This window comes from Lepisosteus oculatus, chromosome 2 (genome assembly GCF_040954835.1).
Source record: "Lepisosteus oculatus isolate fLepOcu1 chromosome 2, fLepOcu1.hap2, whole genome shotgun sequence".
NCBI classification, from domain to species: Eukaryota; Metazoa; Chordata; class Actinopteri; order Semionotiformes; family Lepisosteidae; genus Lepisosteus; species Lepisosteus oculatus.
In genome coordinates, this window is record NC_090697.1 from 76,332,615 (window position 1) to 76,352,478 (window position 19,864).

Genomic DNA, 19,864 nt, shown 5'->3' on the forward strand with positions numbered 1-19,864 from the left:
CTAAATCCCTGCTAGTCAACAGCTCACTCCCCAGTCTCTGTGTCCTTCCACTGTGCAAACAGGCAGAGGTGTGCAGCTGGACTTATGCAGCGGCATGCTTTGTGTGCCTCATTCCTTGCCAGGCTGGTAGTCTCCATCTAGTGTTTGAGACGTGGGAGCCTAGGCTGCCAGGACGTGATCTGCACACTGTAATCTTCATTAAACCCTCCAGTCCACTCACCACACACCCAGCCATTGGGCTCCCTCCCCCACCCCACCCCCCCGTCCCCGACAGCACTAAGCGTCTTCTGCAGCGGCACGATTGAAACCACTCGGCCAGGGATTATTGTATTTAATGGCCCGACGTGCTTTGTCAGATCACAACAATAACATCAGTAGTAATAATGATGCTTGCGTTCAGAGGAAGGATTTCTGACCATGCAGAATTTTCCAGCATAAGGAGATGATGGAGTATATTGCTCTGAAGGGTGAATCGCACAGCAGCATTTATTCGCGGCAGATTCCGTCCAGAAAAATCAAACCAGTGGCGTTCAATAGTGCCTTTCCTGCTTGTGCATAATTGCTGCCAAAAATGGAATGAAATTCAAGTAGAAAAAACAGTCGAATCAGGTTCACTTTTTTTGGGCTAAATGGACAACGATTGCCAATTTGCCTTGATGATAAATCAATATAATACTGCTGTAATCACATAGCCTATTTGAAGTGTTTATAAGCTCAGATTTTTAATATTTGGTTGTGTTGAGCTAAATTGTAAATACAGTTGCAAATACAGTACTCCAAGTAAAAAAAAATGTTAACTTCTTTTAAAACATTCAGATTCTGCCACTGTTTCAGATCGAATTCTGTACCCAGCTGGCCTGTTTCCTTTACTCTTTATCATATAGGTCATGGTACTCCTGCACAGCCAGAGTATCTGGCACTTTCTGTTGCTTTTCACATACTGTACAGCTGCTTGTAAATGAAAACACTATGAGAATGGTGTTACAGCCTGAATATAAAACTGGCAGAGAATTGCCTGAAATAAAACCCATGGCAAATGAACACTGTGGTGTGATTCACTTTGTGACTGGCTTAGCTGGCAAGCTGTGGGTTAGATAGCTCACATTCTGGCAATCAAGGTGCTCATCAGTGAACAAGCTTGGCTCCTCTCGTCTCCTCTCGTAGCTGCAAGCAGACAGGTAGGATTAGGAACACTGCTTTTTCATGTTTACAGGTTCTTAACATAGCATTTATAGTTGCTGTAAAGCTTCAGTACATGATATTCTATGTAGGTGAGCATTTCCTTATTGTTACTGAGGGCAACACATTTTTTGTTGCGTTCTTAACGTAACACAACAATGAAATAGTTTTTCTTGCTCATAAAATCTTGTAAACTTGACTGAAGAAAATAATTACTGGACATTTAGCATTCTGATGTTCCAGATAAAGCACACCAAACCACTTTACTGCCCTTCCCTTAACCCCATATGTCGTCACTACACAGACAGGAAAACAGCTCTCATTTGTTATTCAAAAATCAGTCATATCAAAGAAAGCCCTGAGTCCTCATTTCTTGGCTCTGTTTAAAGTGGGGAGTGGTGGCAACACATGTTCCTTCTGTGCAGTGGTTGCTGCTGGACAGAATTGCTTATGGGACAGGAGTACCATGTAGTATGGTGCGTTTTAACCAATCATGCTGTAACTTTTTACTCAATAAATGCTTACAAAATTCTCCTGACTGAAATAGCAATATTAGAATTGTGAACTGAACGATATCTTACTACTCATTACTACTCATTAAAGACAACTTTTGTTTCCTAAAATCACTGGAAAACCTGCTTGCGGGCCTTTAACTGTTCCAGCCTGCCCTTGTACACAATTCTTTCAGTTGTTAGGCTCTCCTATCATCTCCTGAAGCAGCAGAGCAGAAACAGCTGGCAGTGGAGGCCGAGAGAAGGAGGTACTAAGACATTTCAAGGCAGTTGAGTGTGTTTAACCCGAGTCTTTGCTGTCAATTTGTCTTTGTGCAGGAGTCTTCCTCATTCCCTATATCCTGATTGTCCTGGTCGGGGGGATCCCTATCTTTTTCTTGGAGATCGCACTGGGACAGTTCATGAAGGCTGGCAGCATCAATGTGTGGAACATTGCACCGCTCTTTAAAGGTCAGTCCTGTCTCACATCAAACCATAGTCTAAGTGAACTCAGGTGTTCAGAATTGTACCACATTGTAGTGCAAAGAAAAAAAAGTTCATTTCTGTATAAAGAGGTTAATGCAAAGTTTAATATCTTTTAAGAATTTGTTATCAATTAGTTATTGAATTCTATACACATTGTTTAATATTGATTATTGGTGTTGCAAAGTGAGTTTTACAGTGTAACGTATTCAGCTCCATGGATATAAAGTACCATAAGGATATACAGAGGGTTACAAATGAAGGGAAGCCATTGGGCTCATCTTGCTTATTTGGCAGTGAGTAGCTAATAAGTCAGAGGATTTCTTGAAAGCTGCCATGGTATGAGCTTCAAAAACATAACTGGAATTATTTATTCCGTACTCCCATGACTCAAGATTTCTTTATTTGCCGTATCCAACAAGTGTATTGGAATGTTTACTCGTTCAGCTGTACCCAGTAACATTAGAGAAAAAACAATAGGCACAAATGACAAACAGACATGGGCAATAGATGTAGACCATAGACATTATAACACAGCCAGGACAGGACATAGTGCTAGTGTTAAACAGAGATATTCTCAGTTTGAGGTGCACTTCCCATTAGCTTCCATTCATGTCCTCTGATTTCCGTTTCAGTGTTACGTTGTCTGTACCATTGAGGATTTCTAATCTATGAATTAAGTCCTGGGGCAGCACAGTGGCTCAGTGGTCAGCCTTGCTGCCCCGCAGCGCTGGGGCCCTGGGTTCAATTCCTGGGGTGCTGTCTGGGTGGAGTCTGCATGTTCTCCCCGTGATCCTGTGGGTTTCCCCTGGGGGCTCAGATTTCCTCCCACAGTGCAAAGACATACTGGTAGGTTAATTGGCTTCTGGTAAATTGGCCTCTGTGTGAATGTGTACATGTCTGAGTCTCTCTGTGCCCTGTGGCAGACTGGCGTCCCGCCCAGGGTGTGTCCTGCCTTTCGCCAGGATAGGCTCTGGCTCCCCAGTGACCTTGAATTGGATGAAGTGGGTAGAAGATGGATGGGTGGATCATGTCCACCCTTACATTTTTTCACTCTTCAGTTCATTTCCTTTAGCATGTCACAATAGGGGATTCCCTTAAGTCCTGGAATGTATCTCGTTGCTCTTCTTGGACTAATTCCAGAGCAGCAATATCTTTTCTATAGCCTGGTGACCAAAGTTGTCCACAGTATGTGAAATTATAGTGAATACACAGGAATAGTGAATTGTACATTTTTTTCCCCATTTGTATCCCTTGATGTAATTCTACTAAAGAAGTGCTTGTTACCCGCTCAGTTTAATCGGAGAACCTTGTGCAAGTTAGACAAGCATGGTGTCCACAGCACTATGGAAACCTACAAGGAGTCTTTGGACAGCTTAAGCTATCCTATGTATTACTGTACATATTACTATGGTATTACAATGTGCAAGTAATACCCTCCATCCACTCTCCCCACTTTATGCCCTTTTCCAGGGGTATGGAACGTCAAGCTCTTCAATTTATGAAACCTATAAAACATGCCTGCACAATGTTTGCACTTAGTGACTTGTTCTGCAGCTCTTTATTTTGTCTTTCAGCCCCTGTTAGCGCCAGTTTGGGCACTATTTTACAGTGACCTTGCTCAGACTTAAACAGAACTGAAGCAGAACAGGACTGTGCTGTAGGGTGGGAGGTGCTTTCAGGGTTGTTAAAATAAATAAAGTGTGCATTCGTGACAAACAATGTACAGGGACAGATTGTCAGATCGTATATTTACTTAGATTATAAACTTGTTCTGTAGTGTTTGGAAATTACTGGGATACATGATAATTTAAGTTACATAATGTGCCTATGTAATTGTGTTTGTTCTAAATTAATGGAAATAATTTAGATAATTAGATGTCTGCCAGTCTTACAAAAGTTCCTGCCGTATTGTGTTTAACATCTGCTTTTGCAGGGAGCAGCACTAGTTCAGCATGTTCTATTTGAGCTTGGTGTCTTGTTTCATGCAGTGTGTCAGAATCATCACACCGTTAACTAGCGAGAGCAAAGGATTTCTCTGTTTTCACAATCTCAAAATAAAACACCAGGCCTGGTTTCTCCGCTGTGGAAGTTCCAGAACCTGGCGTATTCCCTGCACTACAAGAGCTTTCTGTGTGATGCCTTATCAGTAGATCTGAATGAAGATCTCAGTTTTTATTAAGTGCTCAACTGTAAAGGGTACTATAAAAGAGCAGCGAAGCAGCAAACAGGGTTAAACGTGAAACCCACGAGGACATTCCAGGAAAGATCTTCAATGAATTCAATTACATTAGTTCTGCTTCGTGTCCCAGTGGCTCGTTCAGTACAGACCTCTCTCTGCACCTGCAATCCTTCAGTCCAGCCAAAGAGCACCACCATCACTGCCTCCACCAAGGCAGAGGGCACAAGCGTGTCAGCTGCTGCCGTGTGTAGTGAGACAGCCAACTTCATGTTCCCAGATCCTTCTTTAACAAAAAAAGAGGTTTTGCCAATGGGTCCTTTCTCACTTTGGCGAGGGCGGTAGTGGGCTTCGAAGGTGGAGCGTGGAACACATCAGGTTGGTTTGATGGCCACAAAGACTGTGTTACGCTTTGCACATTGGGAGTTTGATCTGACCGTGGTGGCGTTGCAGTGGTGAATAGAGAAAGGCAAGTGTCAGAGCTGAGGTGGCCTGGTCTAGTATTCAGAACTGAATGACAGCGAGGGAGACGGCTTTGAACTTTCTCAGTGATTTATAGTCACACTATGAAGTGTCATTGATGACTAAAAGTGTTTTTCTAATCCTGTCTATAGCAAGTCAGCTTTCCACATTTGCATCAGTGATGTGATTTTAGTTCCCTCACTCTTGCCCTGTGACCAGAACACTTAATTATACACAATGACATACATTTTCCGTGTGTTGCTGCAGGAAAACTCCAAGCTATCCCTTTACTTCAGTACACTTTAAACCTCTCAGTCTGTAGTGGGAAAGACTGAAGAAAAGCCTAGTGCCATGTATCATCTTTGTCTTTCAATAGGAAAATAATGCAGGGAATTGAAATGCATTTTCCTGGATGGTAATGCTCAGGGGATCAAACACATGACAGTAGACTCATACACTGGCATGTGGTTGAGAAAGCACATGGATGGCACTGTCATCTTGTGGCCATGTTCTCTGGGGAAAAGAAGGGCTTTCAGTATCAGATCAGTGTTGTTATTGATGTCATTTCAGAGCAGAGCGAAAGACCGCTTGTCCTCACTGCCGAAAGGATTATATTGGCAAATGACATTATAAATGGAGAAATACATTATTAAAATGTCAGTGTTCGCAATACACAGACATATCTATTATTCTCTGATTCGCTTTTATGAAGGTTTAGAGAAAGACAAATGTGAAAACAAACTGTGAGTAATGAGAGGATTTTCACTCATGTGCAAGCGCTCAAGACATAATGTGAATGCTGGTGTCAGGTATCTACTGTATAACAATGCTATTCATTAATTTATTACAATTGTTATTGTTAATTTGCAAATGCATTTGTGCTCCAGAGCTAAACATGTGAATCTCTTGAAGGCAGTTAGCACAGTAAAATACTTTTTGTGTTTCTGGAGCAAAGTCTAGGAATGGAATATAGAGTAAAGTTTTCAAATATACTGGGCAGCAGAGGATGCCAGCCCAGCTCCTGCAGGGACACACCCTATGATATATAAGTAATATAGTAAGATGTCATCAGTTTCTGATAACTAGGATAGAAACAGTTTAACATCACTTTATTAGCCCTATACAATTTCTTGCATTAGGAATTTGTCTTTTCACATACCCCAGCTTGTGCTCCATGAGACACACAGACAGGGAGAGAGAAGCCTGGGGTCAGAGCGCAGGGTCAGCCATTGTACAGTTTGAGGTTTTTTTTTGTCAAATTAAACATATTACTGTATATTGACTTTCTTGAGTAGTAGAAACCGTTTTTTTTCGTGTCAAGATTTTAATTAGCGGCAAGAGGCCTTATCAAAATCCTCTTGTTCCATGTTTTTCTTGAGAGATTGGTGTACTAAGGGTGTGCCGTTCAGCCCTACTGGAGTGTGTCTTACTAGGACCAGGTTTGGTGGATTCACTGTCTGTCCTACACTGTTCTTGTGTGGCTGCCTCACAGGACTGGGCTATGCCTCAATGGTGATCGTGTTCTTCTGCAACACCTACTACATCATGGTGCTGGCCTGGGGCTTCTACTACTTCGTGCAGTCGTTCACCGCCACCCTGTCCTGGTCCTCCTGCGACAACCCCTGGAACACCGAGACCTGCATCGAGATCTTCCGGCACGACGAGTGCCACAACGGCACCATCGGCAATTCCTCCTTCGGCAACATGACGTGTGAGGAGCTGGCCAGCGGCCGCTCGCCCATCATCGAGTTCTGGGAGTGAGTTTCTCTCTAGTCCCCCGCCCCCTTCTCTGATAGCTGAAGCCCGTTTCCCTCTCCGGTGCTGGTCCAGTGTCGGTCAGTTTCGTTCGACACTGGGTAAGCCGTGGAATCAGTCCATCCGCAGCCCAGCCAGGCTGTTTGAGCCGATGTTGGGGAAAAAAATGATTTCATGTTTAGACCAGCTAAGAATGCAGTCACAGTCTCCGTGTCCTCTTGCACCACGTCAGGATGCTTACAGGCTTTTTGCTTTTTTTTACTACACTGCCAATCTCAGCTCCTTTTCTCCCCAGGTTGGTTAGAAATTGTTAAAAGTGGTCAGTCTGGTCAGGAGCATAAGAATGCATAATAATGTAACTAATGCGTACATTTCTAGTCTTTTTGCTTTCAAGTTTTATGTCCACATGATTGGTTCAGTGCAGTCAGAAAGAAAAAGTGGAGCACATCCTGCAGTGGATGAAGAATATCAGCGAACAACCTTGATGATTGTGGTTTCTGCACTCATGCGTAGACACCAGTGACCCAGTTTCAATGTCACCTCCAGGCAGCCATGCGGCACCAAACTCCTCATCTTTAATTCTCAGCCGCTAAAATCTTTGTCCTCTGCACCCTGGCTGTTTCCTGCCACACATCTGGCCATGTGGACATCTGCAGCAATGCGGGGTTGTTGTATTTTTCTGTCTTCAACCCAGCACAGAACAATGGAGATGCTGAGCTTCCTCTTCCAGAGCATCACCACAGCCCTAAGAAATGTCCTTCTATGAAACAAAACGTTCTTAATTTATTTTTGACCAAACTAGATACCTTGTGAAACAAATGTTTTGTAGAAGTATTTTTTTCAGTCCTGACAGCAGTATTTCTTAATAGCTTTTGCAGTATAGGCTGTGTGACCGAGCTTGCTAGAATAATTCAGCTCCCTCCAGTCGCCCCCACAAGCTCTCCCTCCTTGCTTTATATTAACCAGGTTGTGACTGCGATAAGAAGGTCAGTTAATTAGGCATGTGGTGCTTGTTAACATGACCACCAAAGCATTTCAGTGTTCCCCTGCGAGCCTTACAAAGCTGTCCTGAAGTGTGGTTGGTTATACTAGTGGAAGGAAAGGCCCAATTAAGCTGACGCACTTCATACTGTTAGCCCACGTGTCTTTTAGAGGGCACTGTGAGCCGTCGCAAGTGGAGCATGCTTTATTAGCAACATGAGATGAAGACCCCTTTGTCACCTCACATGGCTTTTCACTGCAGCTCTCAGGAAAGTAAAGTTAAAAATATCTATCCATTTTCACTGTTTTTCTAAGTGAGGAAATATATCAGCTGTACCTGTGATAAACCTTTGAGGTTTTAGGTTTTTAAACTAGGCTGTATAATATGGGGCATTTGGTTACAAGGTGGTCAGTGCTTGGATTTTCCCCTACCCCCCAAAGACTTACTGGCTAGGGTAATTCCCATCTCTAAACCGCTACGTTAGATTGCATAGTCCTTTTGATGCGGTTTCGTATTTTGTATCTCATTTTCATTTTATGTCCTTTTCCTCCTTTAGGAACAAAGTTCTGAACATCTCGGAGGGGCTGGATTACCCGGGCGCCATGAACTGGGAAGTGATGCTCTGCCTCCTTGCAACCTGGGTCATTGTGTACTTCTGCGTGTGGAAGGGGGTCAAGTCAACGGGGAAGGTAATTGTGCTCCTTGCATATTCAGCTTGGGAATAACACCCCTGCATGCTGATTCCCTTTTTAACCTAAGTCAGCTGGAAGGAAAGAGTAGCCCCTGCATGTCTGTGAACGTACAAATCCTGCCATTTACATGCACCTCTTATGTAATATGCTCTGTGCCCTAAGGCAGGCCTGTCTGATACAGTGTGAGGATGCTGCTCTCTCTTCCTCTCTCTGCGTAAGGCTTTTCTTGCTCTCTCTCAGTTCTCTACTCTTTGATACACCAAATAAGGCCTCCGTCTTCACCCCCTCCCCTTGGTCTCTGTGACATCATTCAAAGCTGCTGTCCTGTCTCTGTTCCTCCCCCTTTTTCTTTTTTTTTTCTGTGACGTATAGCTATCATTCTTCCATTTGAAGCCATTGTTACTAAAATTGATTGGTGGCGTTCACCAAACTGTGACGTAACAGCTGTTTTTAACGTTTGCAGTTTACAATGAGCACAAAAGTCCACTGTAAATCACCAGGCGTTTCATATGCAAAAGCTGCCCCTATACGTTAAAATTTCTCTTCATGTGCCCAACTACCCAACACATGTGAGCATGTAGCAGTTTTGGCTGAGTAAAGCAATTTGTAACTTTACAAGCAAAGCCAATTAATTCAAATTAATAGCCACTCTGTTGGAAGCCAACACTGCAGATAGATAAGCGCTCAACGCCCAGACCAAACTGAGATAATACATTTAATGGTTCAAAGTCGTCTTCAATGAACAGTAAGTTTTTTTTTCTTTTATTATGGCAATTTGTTTGCCTGTAAAATATAAACATGGAAAATTACAAGCCTTGATACAGCTAACCATTGCCCTCCTGGTGTTAGCCTTTCCTACTGTAATACGCTTGCATTAAATGATTAAGTCACTCACAGCATCTGTTCTTTTCTGCGGGAACACTTTGTAATACTGCTCTCCACCTGAAGTCAGCAGACCCTGTGCTCACAGTTTACTGGCTGTATGCAGGTAGCTCTTCACCCAAGCATCTTTCATCTCAGCTCATGCAGTACTCTGCACATTTAGAATGCTTAGTCTAATAAAGCAATAGAGGACTTCATATAGTTAAGAAGGCCTTTCTTACTCGTCAACACAGGAAGAATCGAAAGCCGAATTTCCACAGCCTGGAATATGCACGCGTGTGGCGTTCACACACTCTCAGAAAGAGAAATCGCCTTGCCGAGAAATTGCCGTTTATTCATGCAGCCTGCAAGGCTTCCTGGTGGGGGGAGAGCGTGAAGGCGATGTGCCTTGTTGTAACCTTGCATTGTGCAGATAGCACTCGCCCTTCGTGCACACCAGCACAATGAAGACGGGGAGCGTCACCATAGCAACGTCCATTGCAGAAGGAGGGGCCGCAGTGAAACAGCACAAGGTGCCTCTGTCACTCGGAGGAGCTCTGATCTCATTGGTGGTTTGGGATAGGTGGACTGCAGTGAGACGTGACTGGGTGCGCGTACAGGCACTGACCCCTCCTCTTCTCGGGAAGAGGCGGGGTCACCTTGACTCTTCGGTTCGGGGTGTTTAAAGCGCTGACAGGTGCCTTTTTACTCCTAACCCTTCACACACTGCACTTTGCACCCCACGAGGCGCCTTCAGTAAAACCTGAGACACGACAGTGCTGTGTCACAAGCGCAGCGCGTGTTACTGTGATTGATTATCTGATACTTCGGAGTTTGCATCTGCCCACCTCTTACGCATAGCGCATTATGAATCATCGGTCCCTTCAGGGGCAACTGTTGTAAAAAACTAAGCTAACTGGTTATAATCACCAGAAACAAATATCCACAAAATATTTTTCACTGCAGTTCTGTTCATTTGGATTTTATCATTTATTAATGTATAGACCTATCCTAGTTAATTGGCCCAAGTATATGCAATTTCAAGGTCTAAGGCACACATAATTTATATAGGAGTTTGTGTTTCTTGAGTGTTCGGAACTTATTCATGCAGCGCACAAGACTCCAAACGTGTTCATTTTAGAGATTGAGGTCAGTACAGAATGTATGGTCTTGATTTGGGGACAGCCTGTAGCTCATCAGTCACAAATGGTTGAAAATCTGCCCACTCTGTAATAAAGACAGCAGATTTTTGCATGCCCGAGATGGATCCCATATGTCTGTTTCTCTATTTTCACTTAGCCTTGCTTTGCATTTAGACAGCCATCATAAGATCGTCCTGTAATGCTTTATAATCAATGATAATGAGTTAAATATTCAATATAACTAAGTGCTACAAGACAGCATCCACAATACAGCAAAATAGTCCACATGAGCAGAAATTGCACTTCCAGGTTTGCATTTTTTCTCTTTGACACTTGATTAAAATGATTATCCACTTCTCACAAATATTAGTGTTCAAGCAGTTTATTTGCATGTTTGTTCAAACTGAATCAATTAACAATTGGCTTAAATTACAGCTCTTTCCATTCCCCTAGCCATTAAGAAGTTTAAAGTTTTTACAGAACTTGCAGGCATGAGTGAGCATCACTGGACTACATGCATAAAGAATACAGGTACAAAAGTACATGTTCTTCCGTACCATTAACTAAATCTTAAGTTACCATATGGTACAGTTGATACAGGAAGCAAAGATGTTATTCTGAAGAATTGATGTGTTTCAGATAGGAGTTGCTACTGTAGGTCTCTGTGCAAGTGCACTACAAAGTGACATTTTGTCATATATAACTTAGCGGGGCTAAGAGTACCCTACGTAAAACATAATGCTTATATACTCTTACCTATTTTATTAATTATAGCTAAACAATACAAACAAGTAAAAAGATGTCCAGGTCTGTGAAGAGTCATGAAATGGACATGAGTGGGTCTCAGGAGGTGAGGTTGGTGGGACAGTTTTGCAGGGTCTGGCCAAGGGCAGCTCACACATGTCTTGTAGAGTACATTTCCCGATGTGGGCCTGGTCTTGGCAGTGTGGTGGATGCCCTGACTTTCTGACCCTCTGTGTATTGACTGGAGGGGGATTGTGAGCTGTGGCCCGACCCTCTGTAAAAGTATATCCCTCCTTTGACAGCCAAACGACAGCTTGCACAGACAGATGTTAGGGCTTTATCGGAGACCAACAGCTGCGACAGTACTGTGAACCACGACAACAATAAGTCTTCGCGTCTCAGCTAAATCCACTATAGCCTCTACAGCACTTCTGTCAAAAAATGACACTAGCACTTCTACATAACTGCTGTTCAGGGTTTCCACAGTAGTAGTTTCTTTAATAACCACTATGGGTTGTGAGACTTATTGTTCTGTCAGATAGGGCGAAAGGTTTTGAAAGTGTTAAATACCTCCTACTTTCAGGATTAATCTTCCCTCATCTTTTCGACATCTCTTAGTTTTTCCCTCTCCCTACAGTATTATCCTTCACCATCTCTAAGCAAGACGTATCCCGGATCCTACCAGCTCTTCTGTCCTTGGCCCCTATCTCACTTCTTTCTGTCTTTGCGCTAGCATGCTCACAGACAGTAATGCCTTACTACCTGATTTCCACCTGAGCTGAGAAGTCTCTCTCATTCTAAGGACGGTCTTATCACCCTGTATTGGCAAAGACAATACAATACAATACAATACAATACAACTGTGTCTCTCAGTCCCCACTACCTTTACCTAATTGACCTACTTCTGCAATGCCTTCTTTGCTTTCTCTGTGGTTGTCCAAGCATAACCGCTTGCAGGGCCTTCCAGTGTCACATAATCATACTTTTTTTTTACAAGCGCAAAATACCAGTCCTCCCGATTCTTTTTCAGGACCAGGCAGGCACTTATTTATATGAGTCTTATTTTTACCAGCATATCATTTTCTGGGTCAAATGGAGAAATAATAGCAGAATCCTTGGACTGGTATTGGTAACTTTCTTACTTTCTTGACTTTTATAGAAGATAGGTTTCTATTTTACATAAATATACATTCTGTCTAATGACCTCTCAAGAAAAGCTATGTGCTGACGTTCACTCTGCCCTTGGAAAGGAGGCTGATGGTCGCTAAATCACCAGACACAGGACTAATCACTTGGTGCAGAAGCACACCGCTGTGAGCTTTAAAAAAAAAAGCACTTGGATTGTATATTCAGATGCCTGTAGGCCTGTGAGATACTGTAGAGGACATGATTCCTCTAGCGCAACTTGAGAAGGTCAGCAGTGCACAAGGTCTCCCATACTTGCCATGAGGCCATTCCGGGTGTCCGTGCTCCTTTACTGATCAAGTCCTCTTTCACTTCCACTTTGGGAGCCCATCCTTTTTGCATACCTTCCGACTTTGATGGACTGCTGTTCTTTTAATCTACATATTTAAATTGCACATTTTCCTATTCTTTGATACAATACGTTCTACACCGGAGCAAATTTAAATGAAGGAGATAAATATAGTTTATATAAAGATAAAAAACGTGTTTTTATGCATTATTTAAAATTGATTTAAAACCACAGCATGGCCTTAAGGGTAGTGAATTCAGTGGTACATGTCATTTAAGCACTGAGGTCAGCTATAATGAGCATTGGGGTTGCTGTATTCTAATGCTTGATGTCATGGCAGGGCATGTGTTACGAGGGGCATCTGTTAAGGTCAAAGGTTGGTTAGCAGCTTGTAGTTAGAAGCATGCTATATGAAGTCTTTCCAGTTGTTCCTTTTTTAAGAAATGGCCAAACGGAGACCAAGGCCCACTCATGTACCCAGTATTACACAGGGTACTCTGATTGTTCAGTCTGGGGCCAAACCCATATTATTATCTTAACATCACAAATGAAGATCTAGCGAGACTAGAACATCCCTCACAGGGCAGTATGTGACAGCTTCATATTCATGCACCACGTCTCTGCAGCCGACAAGAACTGTTTTATGGGCAGGAAGGGAATGTTGCCATATTCGTCCATGCACCCATCCATTTTCTAACCGTTGTATCCAATACGGGTTTTCGGGGAGAGCCGTAAACTATCCGGGAGCAAAGCAGGATTCACCCTATATGGGAAAGGGCAGAAACATATACAAACTCGCACAGACTCACACCAGGGCCCGGTTTTCCCAGAAGCCAATTAACCTGCCAGCATGCCTTTGGACTGTGGGAGGAAACCCATGCAAATACGAGAAGAACATAAGAGCTCCAAACAGACAGCACTCTAGGAATTAAACTCAGGGCCCCAGAGCTGCGAGCCAGCAATGCCAACAATAGTTTTAGTCATTAAAATAATTATTGTAACACTATTGTAATACATAGCTATTCCGTTCTGTGATATGTGGTGAAGGAAGCCACTGCTTGCTTGGAATAATGTTCTGCAGGGACAGTGTTGCATTGGGGTCACATCATGATCTGATGGCTGTGATGCGCACAACCTGCATTTTTGTTACTCCAGCAGAGCACACACCCTGGAGTGCCTCGATCCTAATTCTGTTGTTGCGATAGGAATTAATATTGGTCTTTTTTGGTGAGGAAGGGTATAAAGATTAAATAGGATTTAGGGTACGGCCTTTATGCTTGTTTTGTTCATAAAATAAGCACAAAAAAGCTCCCTCTTTATATGACTCAGAAGAGATGTGGGTTTTTCTTTACTTTAAAGATTACTTTTCATTCCCATATATTTTATGTAAAGTAATCTAAAATAATTCCATGGTACAGAATGTTTCCCTAAAAAATGACTTAACTCCCACCACCAAAAAAATGCATTTGCTAAAGCTGTCGTTGCCTAAATCATATCTTTTAAGGACACCTGTACTGTTCGTGAATATAACTTCTTCTGTGTTCTGTATACGGTTTGTGCTTTTGGCATTTGTCTTCTGCCTCATGCATTATGTCTGGCTTCTTCAAAGCTCTGCTTTGCAGGACTGTATCATTGTATTTTAATGTGGCCATTTTGCTCAGTGTGACATAAACTCGTGTTACTGCAGCATGCCAGTACTATTTATTTTCAGCCGCTTGGAGGCACTTGTGAATATTATTAAGTCCACTGAGCTGTTATTGCAAGGGTACCAAATTTTCCTTCTTTTTATGGTAATGGGACGTAAGAGCTCTTTAAACAGGCCATCACCAGAGGCACTTGGGGTGCTGATGGGGCTTTTCTGCTCTGAAACCTGTCTGTTAAATTAATGGACAAGGCAGCAGGCTGCAGAGAGAAGCACTGCAGAATCTAGTGGGGGGGAGGGATGCAGCGTAATCCGTCTATTGAAGCATCCTTTGGGGGCGGGGTGGGGTGGGGGGTGGGGGGGTCCATTCATCTGGACTGAGACCAGACTCCTTTAATTGGCTCTGGACGGGACTGGACGGGGGAGAGGTCTGTGCAGAGTCTGGGAATGATAATGAACTTGCTTTGTGGGTCATTGTATTGCAACAAGAGGGGAAAAAAAAAACACTGTCCTACTTTCTTTTTTTTTTGTTTCGTTTACAAAGATGAGGCTCTTGAATTGTGGAGAGTGCAGCCTGAGTTCTGAAAGGGGAGTTGCAGAAACACAACAATTCCGGAAAGATTCCGATATGTTGTCTTACATTCGTGCCATTGTCTGGGATGGGAGCACCTAAATTATTTCGCATGACATTGTTTTGCCCTGGCTAGTTCCTAGAAAGGTTAATTGAGAGGTTTCTTTTGAAGCTCGGTTTTTGCTTACATTTGTGCATTATGACGTGTGACTCCATTGCACTCAATGACTCCTGATAAGACATAACAGCATTTAAAATTCAGATTCTTGAATAACTCACTACCTCTCTAGATAAAAGCCCTGATAAATGTCAGTTTCCTGTTGCTCTCTCATGACTAGAGCATGAGGACAAGAATTTTATAAAATCTCAGCAATAACCCAGTAATGTAGTAGTTCATAAGTACATCTTTAATAACATTTTCCCCCTTCAGAGTTCAAATCGTTTTTAAAAGATTAGATAAATGTGTTCACATATCTTTCTTACTGCTATATAGATGATAATAAATCTTAAGACTTGAGAAACAGTTGGGATTTTGGCATGTGACAGTGTATATATGATCCTTTTATAACTTTCTGTGTGAAGGTGTTTTGAAAAACACTGATAGGAGTTGAAAGTCATGAGACTCGCACGTTTTCTCCCTGTGTTTTTCCATTCCAATTCCCGAATCCTGATAGATGGAAAGTACAGTATTTTCAGGGCATGTTTCACAGTGTATCACTGTGCTCAGTTTCTCAACCAGCTGTACTGTATCTTTGCCATGCCTGCGGATTAAAAACATATGCAAATTGTTCCAGAGCACAGAAAGTACAATTTGGAGAAAAAATGTCTTTAAGGAGCATCTTTTTAACTTGATTGGAATTGTAGTAAATATAATAATTGTTATAAGGCCGCTTTCAGGTCTGTTTCGTGTCTGTACTGCAAACAAAAATATCTTACTTTAACGTCAGATGTGAAAATGATGAACTTCTTTGTGGAAGTGGAACCAGACCGGAGAGGCGCAAATTGAAACATGTTGTATTGACAGCAGAGACAGTAGGAAAGCTTCCGCGGGGCTCCAGTGTCACAGACTCTCACCGTCCAGCCTTTTCATTCATTTATACCTCTGTGTCCCCCGCCCCGCCCTCCCGGCCCTTTCCCTTTGCCTCCGATGAAGATCGTGTACTTCACGGCCACCTTCCCGTACGTCGTGCTGATCATCCTGCTGGTGCGCGGCGTGACCCTCCCCGGCGCCTACGACGGGATTCTCTACTACATCAAGCCGAACTGGTCCAAGCTGGGCGAGGCGCAGGTGAGGGGCAAGCCCGGACCGTCTGGGCCACGGCGGCTGTTTGTTCCCTGCGATCTTTTGGCGGAGTTCGGCCCGCTCTGACGTTCTGTGCCCGCGTGTTTCTCCTGGAATAGGTTTGGATCGATGCCGGCACGCAGATTTTCTTCTCCTACGCGATCGGGCTGGGCGCTCTCACCGCCCTAGGCAGTTACAACCGATTCAACAATGACTGCTACAAGTATGTGCACTTACTTTACCTCCATTCCTTTCATTATCGCTGTAATCCCTCTCCTTATTACATTAGGCCTTAGCATAAGCCACATGTAAATGATACATAGGACCCGCAGTATTAATAATGAAAGGGCCTTAATTCCTGTTTTCCATCATTACACCTCAATTGGCCGTTTCATCATATTTTTCTGTAGCACGTTCAACATGTCACACTCAGCTCTTTCAGTTATACGACATGAAGACACTAGCAGAGCACAGAAAAGAAAGATCTAAGCATTCAAAACCGTCATGTGCAGACTATGTGTTAATAGCTAATACTAAATAAAATGAATCGATCGATACAAAGAAAGACAAAACGTATGGAAAAGGGAGATTGTAGCTGTTATTGAAAACAAAAAGTGTCTTCAGTCTTTCTTTCTACCGGGTCTCCTGATCATGTGTTTGATCCATTAATTTGCTCAATTAAAACAGTATAATCCCAGATCAGCTGTTGGTAATTTTAAGAGACCCTTGGTATCCGCTACAAGGGAGTTGAGCGTCAGCGGTGCTTTGATTTGTGCTAACCAATGTCTCCTTCCTCTGTCTCACAGGGATGCCTTTGTGCTAGCCCTCATCAACAGTGGCACCAGCTTCTTTGCTGGCTTTGTGGTGTTCTCCATTCTGGGTTTCATGGCATCGGAGCAGGGAGTCGACATATCCAAAGTGGCCGAGTCAGGTATGGGGTGTGCACTCCTCCAGACACTCAGCACAGCTACACACACATACTGCGTGCACGGCCCAGCTGCCTGTAGCGAGCGGAGCCCCGCGCCGTGAAAACAGCAGCATGTTGTAAGATGAAGAGCTTTTATACATTTTTTAAGAAAGCAAACATTTGAGATTTGTTTGGCATATTTCTACTATTAATGAATTTCTAAATTGTTTTGAAAATGACACCTCCAAATAGCAGCTTTGGCTTCAGTCCCCAGATGAGTTATTAAAAGGCAGACTTGTGTTTTATTATGTTCAGAAAGACATGAAAACTGGGTCATTTTCACTGGATTTTTAAGAGCTATGAGGTTTTTTGTCTTGTTTTGGTGTCCTGATCTTAAGAAGTTCATGGAGAATGATTAAGCAAATGGATATCAAATGTAAAAGCCATAAAACATAACCTAACTAGCTGAAATGTTTTAAATATGTCAAAAAGCTTACTCTTTTTTTGCAGAATTGCAGCCAAACTTGTAGCAAAGCTGTTGTCAGCATTTTGTCTCTAAGAAAGCTAGATAAGTTTTTGCTTTTTCTATGTGAGGTGCTTTGGAGAGAGTGTGTACACTGTGTGTGTGTCCATGTGTTTCAACCCCTGTGCCCTTCAGTACTACAAACTGACATGAAAAGTGTACACTTTTAAGTTGTTACAATATTCATTTTTGGACTTTCTATCTTATTTGTTGCGCAGGACGTTTCTTGTTGACTTTATTGTTTCATTATTTTAAAGGCATTTGAAGAAAAGTGGATGTTGGTCTTTAGTTTTAGTTCTGTGCAGTGTGTGTGTGGACGGTTTGTGTGCTCTGACAAGTGAGAGTCTGGGTGTTGAGGAGTGGCTGCCTGACCGTGAGTGCCTACTGATATGTTTCTGGATTCTTAATGGTCTTTGAATGGTTGTCACAGTACAATTCGTCAATAGGGAGTTTCAGATGAGTTGCATTTAAGCTATAACTCCATTAAGTGTAGGCGTGAGTAATGAAGATCGATGTTTGAGTTAAAGGTGGGTGTTAGTTTGAGCTGATGAATTTATCTGTGGCTTTGGATGAATAAGTATTGGTCTATCACTTTGCAAAACTGAGAGCACAAATTAGATGTAGAAGGTCAGTGCGGAACAGTTTATATTTCAAAATCCTTAACAACGTTATAGCACAGCTTAACTACAGACCTCTACAATTTTACTACTCTACTTTCTGTCCATTTGTTGCATGGCACTGCTTCGACATACCAACACTGTGATTTTGGAACATAGCCTGCACTCTGGTGGCTGCAAACTTCTAAAACTGTATTGCCTGATATTTCATTAAGCAAACAGCAGTCTGGATTAACATTTTTAAAAGAATGTATCGAAGTCCTCCGCAACCAGGTTTTTGAAGAATTTGATTTAACATGTTCTTTTAGAAATAAACTGTTGCGACAATGATTTAGCAAGTATGCTTTTTAGAAATAAGCTTTTAGAAAATTCAATTCAATAACAAAGTTAGCATTAATACAAAATGTCTGCAGTGAATACTTAATACAGCAACTTACTGTTGCTTTTATCTATATATTATATACAACGAGTTATATTAACTCACTGTAGCTCCATGAGCATGCCAGCACTGCTGTAGGAACTATGATGCTAGTGTTAAAATAGTGTAAATAAACACTTGATCATCATACCAAAATAAAAAAAAACAGTTTATGTACTAATATTAGATCAGTAAAGATCTGAATGATTTATTATATCCTTACCATAGCACCTGTAGTTGAACTAGCATTAAAACAGTGCACTGCATAATGGGTTAAAATTTAGTTGGGACATTTGTAGTTCCTTTTATTTAAAAACATCAACTTTGGACCATTCTTTAGTATTGGAAATCCTTTCAGTGTATGAATCTTTGCTGAAATTTGTATTCTGTTGATGTGTGGGTGAAGTTTTTTTCTTTACCAGCATTATTAGAGCTTGACAGTTTAGGTTTCTGATTAATATGGAAGTGTAGTGCTGAAAGGAGTGAATTAAGGCTGCAGAAGTGTACAGAGGAAAGAGTTGTGCCCCAGCCAGTTGTGTAGTTTGAACTAAGACATTGCAGAAAAGTACAAGGTCATTGACAGACTCAATAGATGTGAATGTGAATGTGAAAGCCGTTTGTGAACTTGTGATTTTGCATGAGTGGGTGAGTGCGGGTTTGTGTGGGAGTGGGGGTAGGTTTCTGTTCAGTGTGGTATGAACGTGCACGCAGAAACATGTACGATTTGGGTGTCATTCACGCAAGACAAAGATAAAGAAGCCATTGTTCCAATTCAAAGAGATACTTGGTCTGGTCACATGTCCCGCCTTCTGTAACAACCTGCAAGTTGTCTGGAAGTTTAAAGCTATGAACTCTTTTAAGATCAGAGCAAGTCTTTCTTTGAATTCTACAGAATTTGTATAACTTTGAAAAATCAATATTGCACTTGTTTTTTTAAAATAAAACTTCAGAATAACTTTACACAATGTCTGATACTTTTCACAGCTTCTATTTCTTCATTTTCTTAAGTCCTATTTTGATTTGTGATTCATATATCTTCATATATACTGAGCAGCAAAAAAACGATCACTTATAGCATGTACAAATTCACAAGATGTACTATCAGGAAAATGGCAAAATCTTTTTTGTAGCTAGTGCACCAGCCTTTTATTAAACAGGCAAGACACAGTCAATAAGTTACAGTATGTTGGTTAATATATGTAATCAAGGGGAGGTCACCCATGAAATTCAAAGGCTAGTAGGAATAATATCTTATTATATCTTGGAAACGATACAAACTGTACATGACTCATGCCTTGCACCAGATTGCACATGTTGACGTGTGGGATTGGTCCCATTATTCTCACAGAGCAGAATGTTCACTGGACTCTTTACCGTTGAAGTCAGATGTTGTGCAAGCTCATCCCACAGATGTTCTGTGGGCTCAAGCCTGGCGAGTTAAGACATTCACAACATAACCC

General features: G+C 42.1%; 1 protein-coding gene across 5 annotated transcripts in view; it reads left to right on the forward strand.

Annotated features, from left to right (window-relative positions):
• The window catches only part of slc6a8 (solute carrier family 6 member 8), a 64,309-nt gene that overhangs the window by 30,423 nt on the left and 14,022 nt on the right, over window positions 1–19,864 (forward strand). For all 5 annotated transcript variants that reach the window (XM_015360807.2, XM_015360678.2, XM_015360947.2 and 2 more), the window contains 6 exons: window positions 2,010–2,141; window positions 6,287–6,551; window positions 8,088–8,220; window positions 15,811–15,945; window positions 16,059–16,162; window positions 16,746–16,870. In XM_015360807.2, the coding sequence (XP_015216293.2) occupies window positions 2,010–2,141; window positions 6,287–6,551; window positions 8,088–8,220; window positions 15,811–15,945; window positions 16,059–16,162; window positions 16,746–16,870 (894 nt within the window). The remainder of the gene's footprint in view (window positions 1–2,009; window positions 2,142–6,286; window positions 6,552–8,087; window positions 8,221–15,810; window positions 15,946–16,058; window positions 16,163–16,745; window positions 16,871–19,864) is intronic.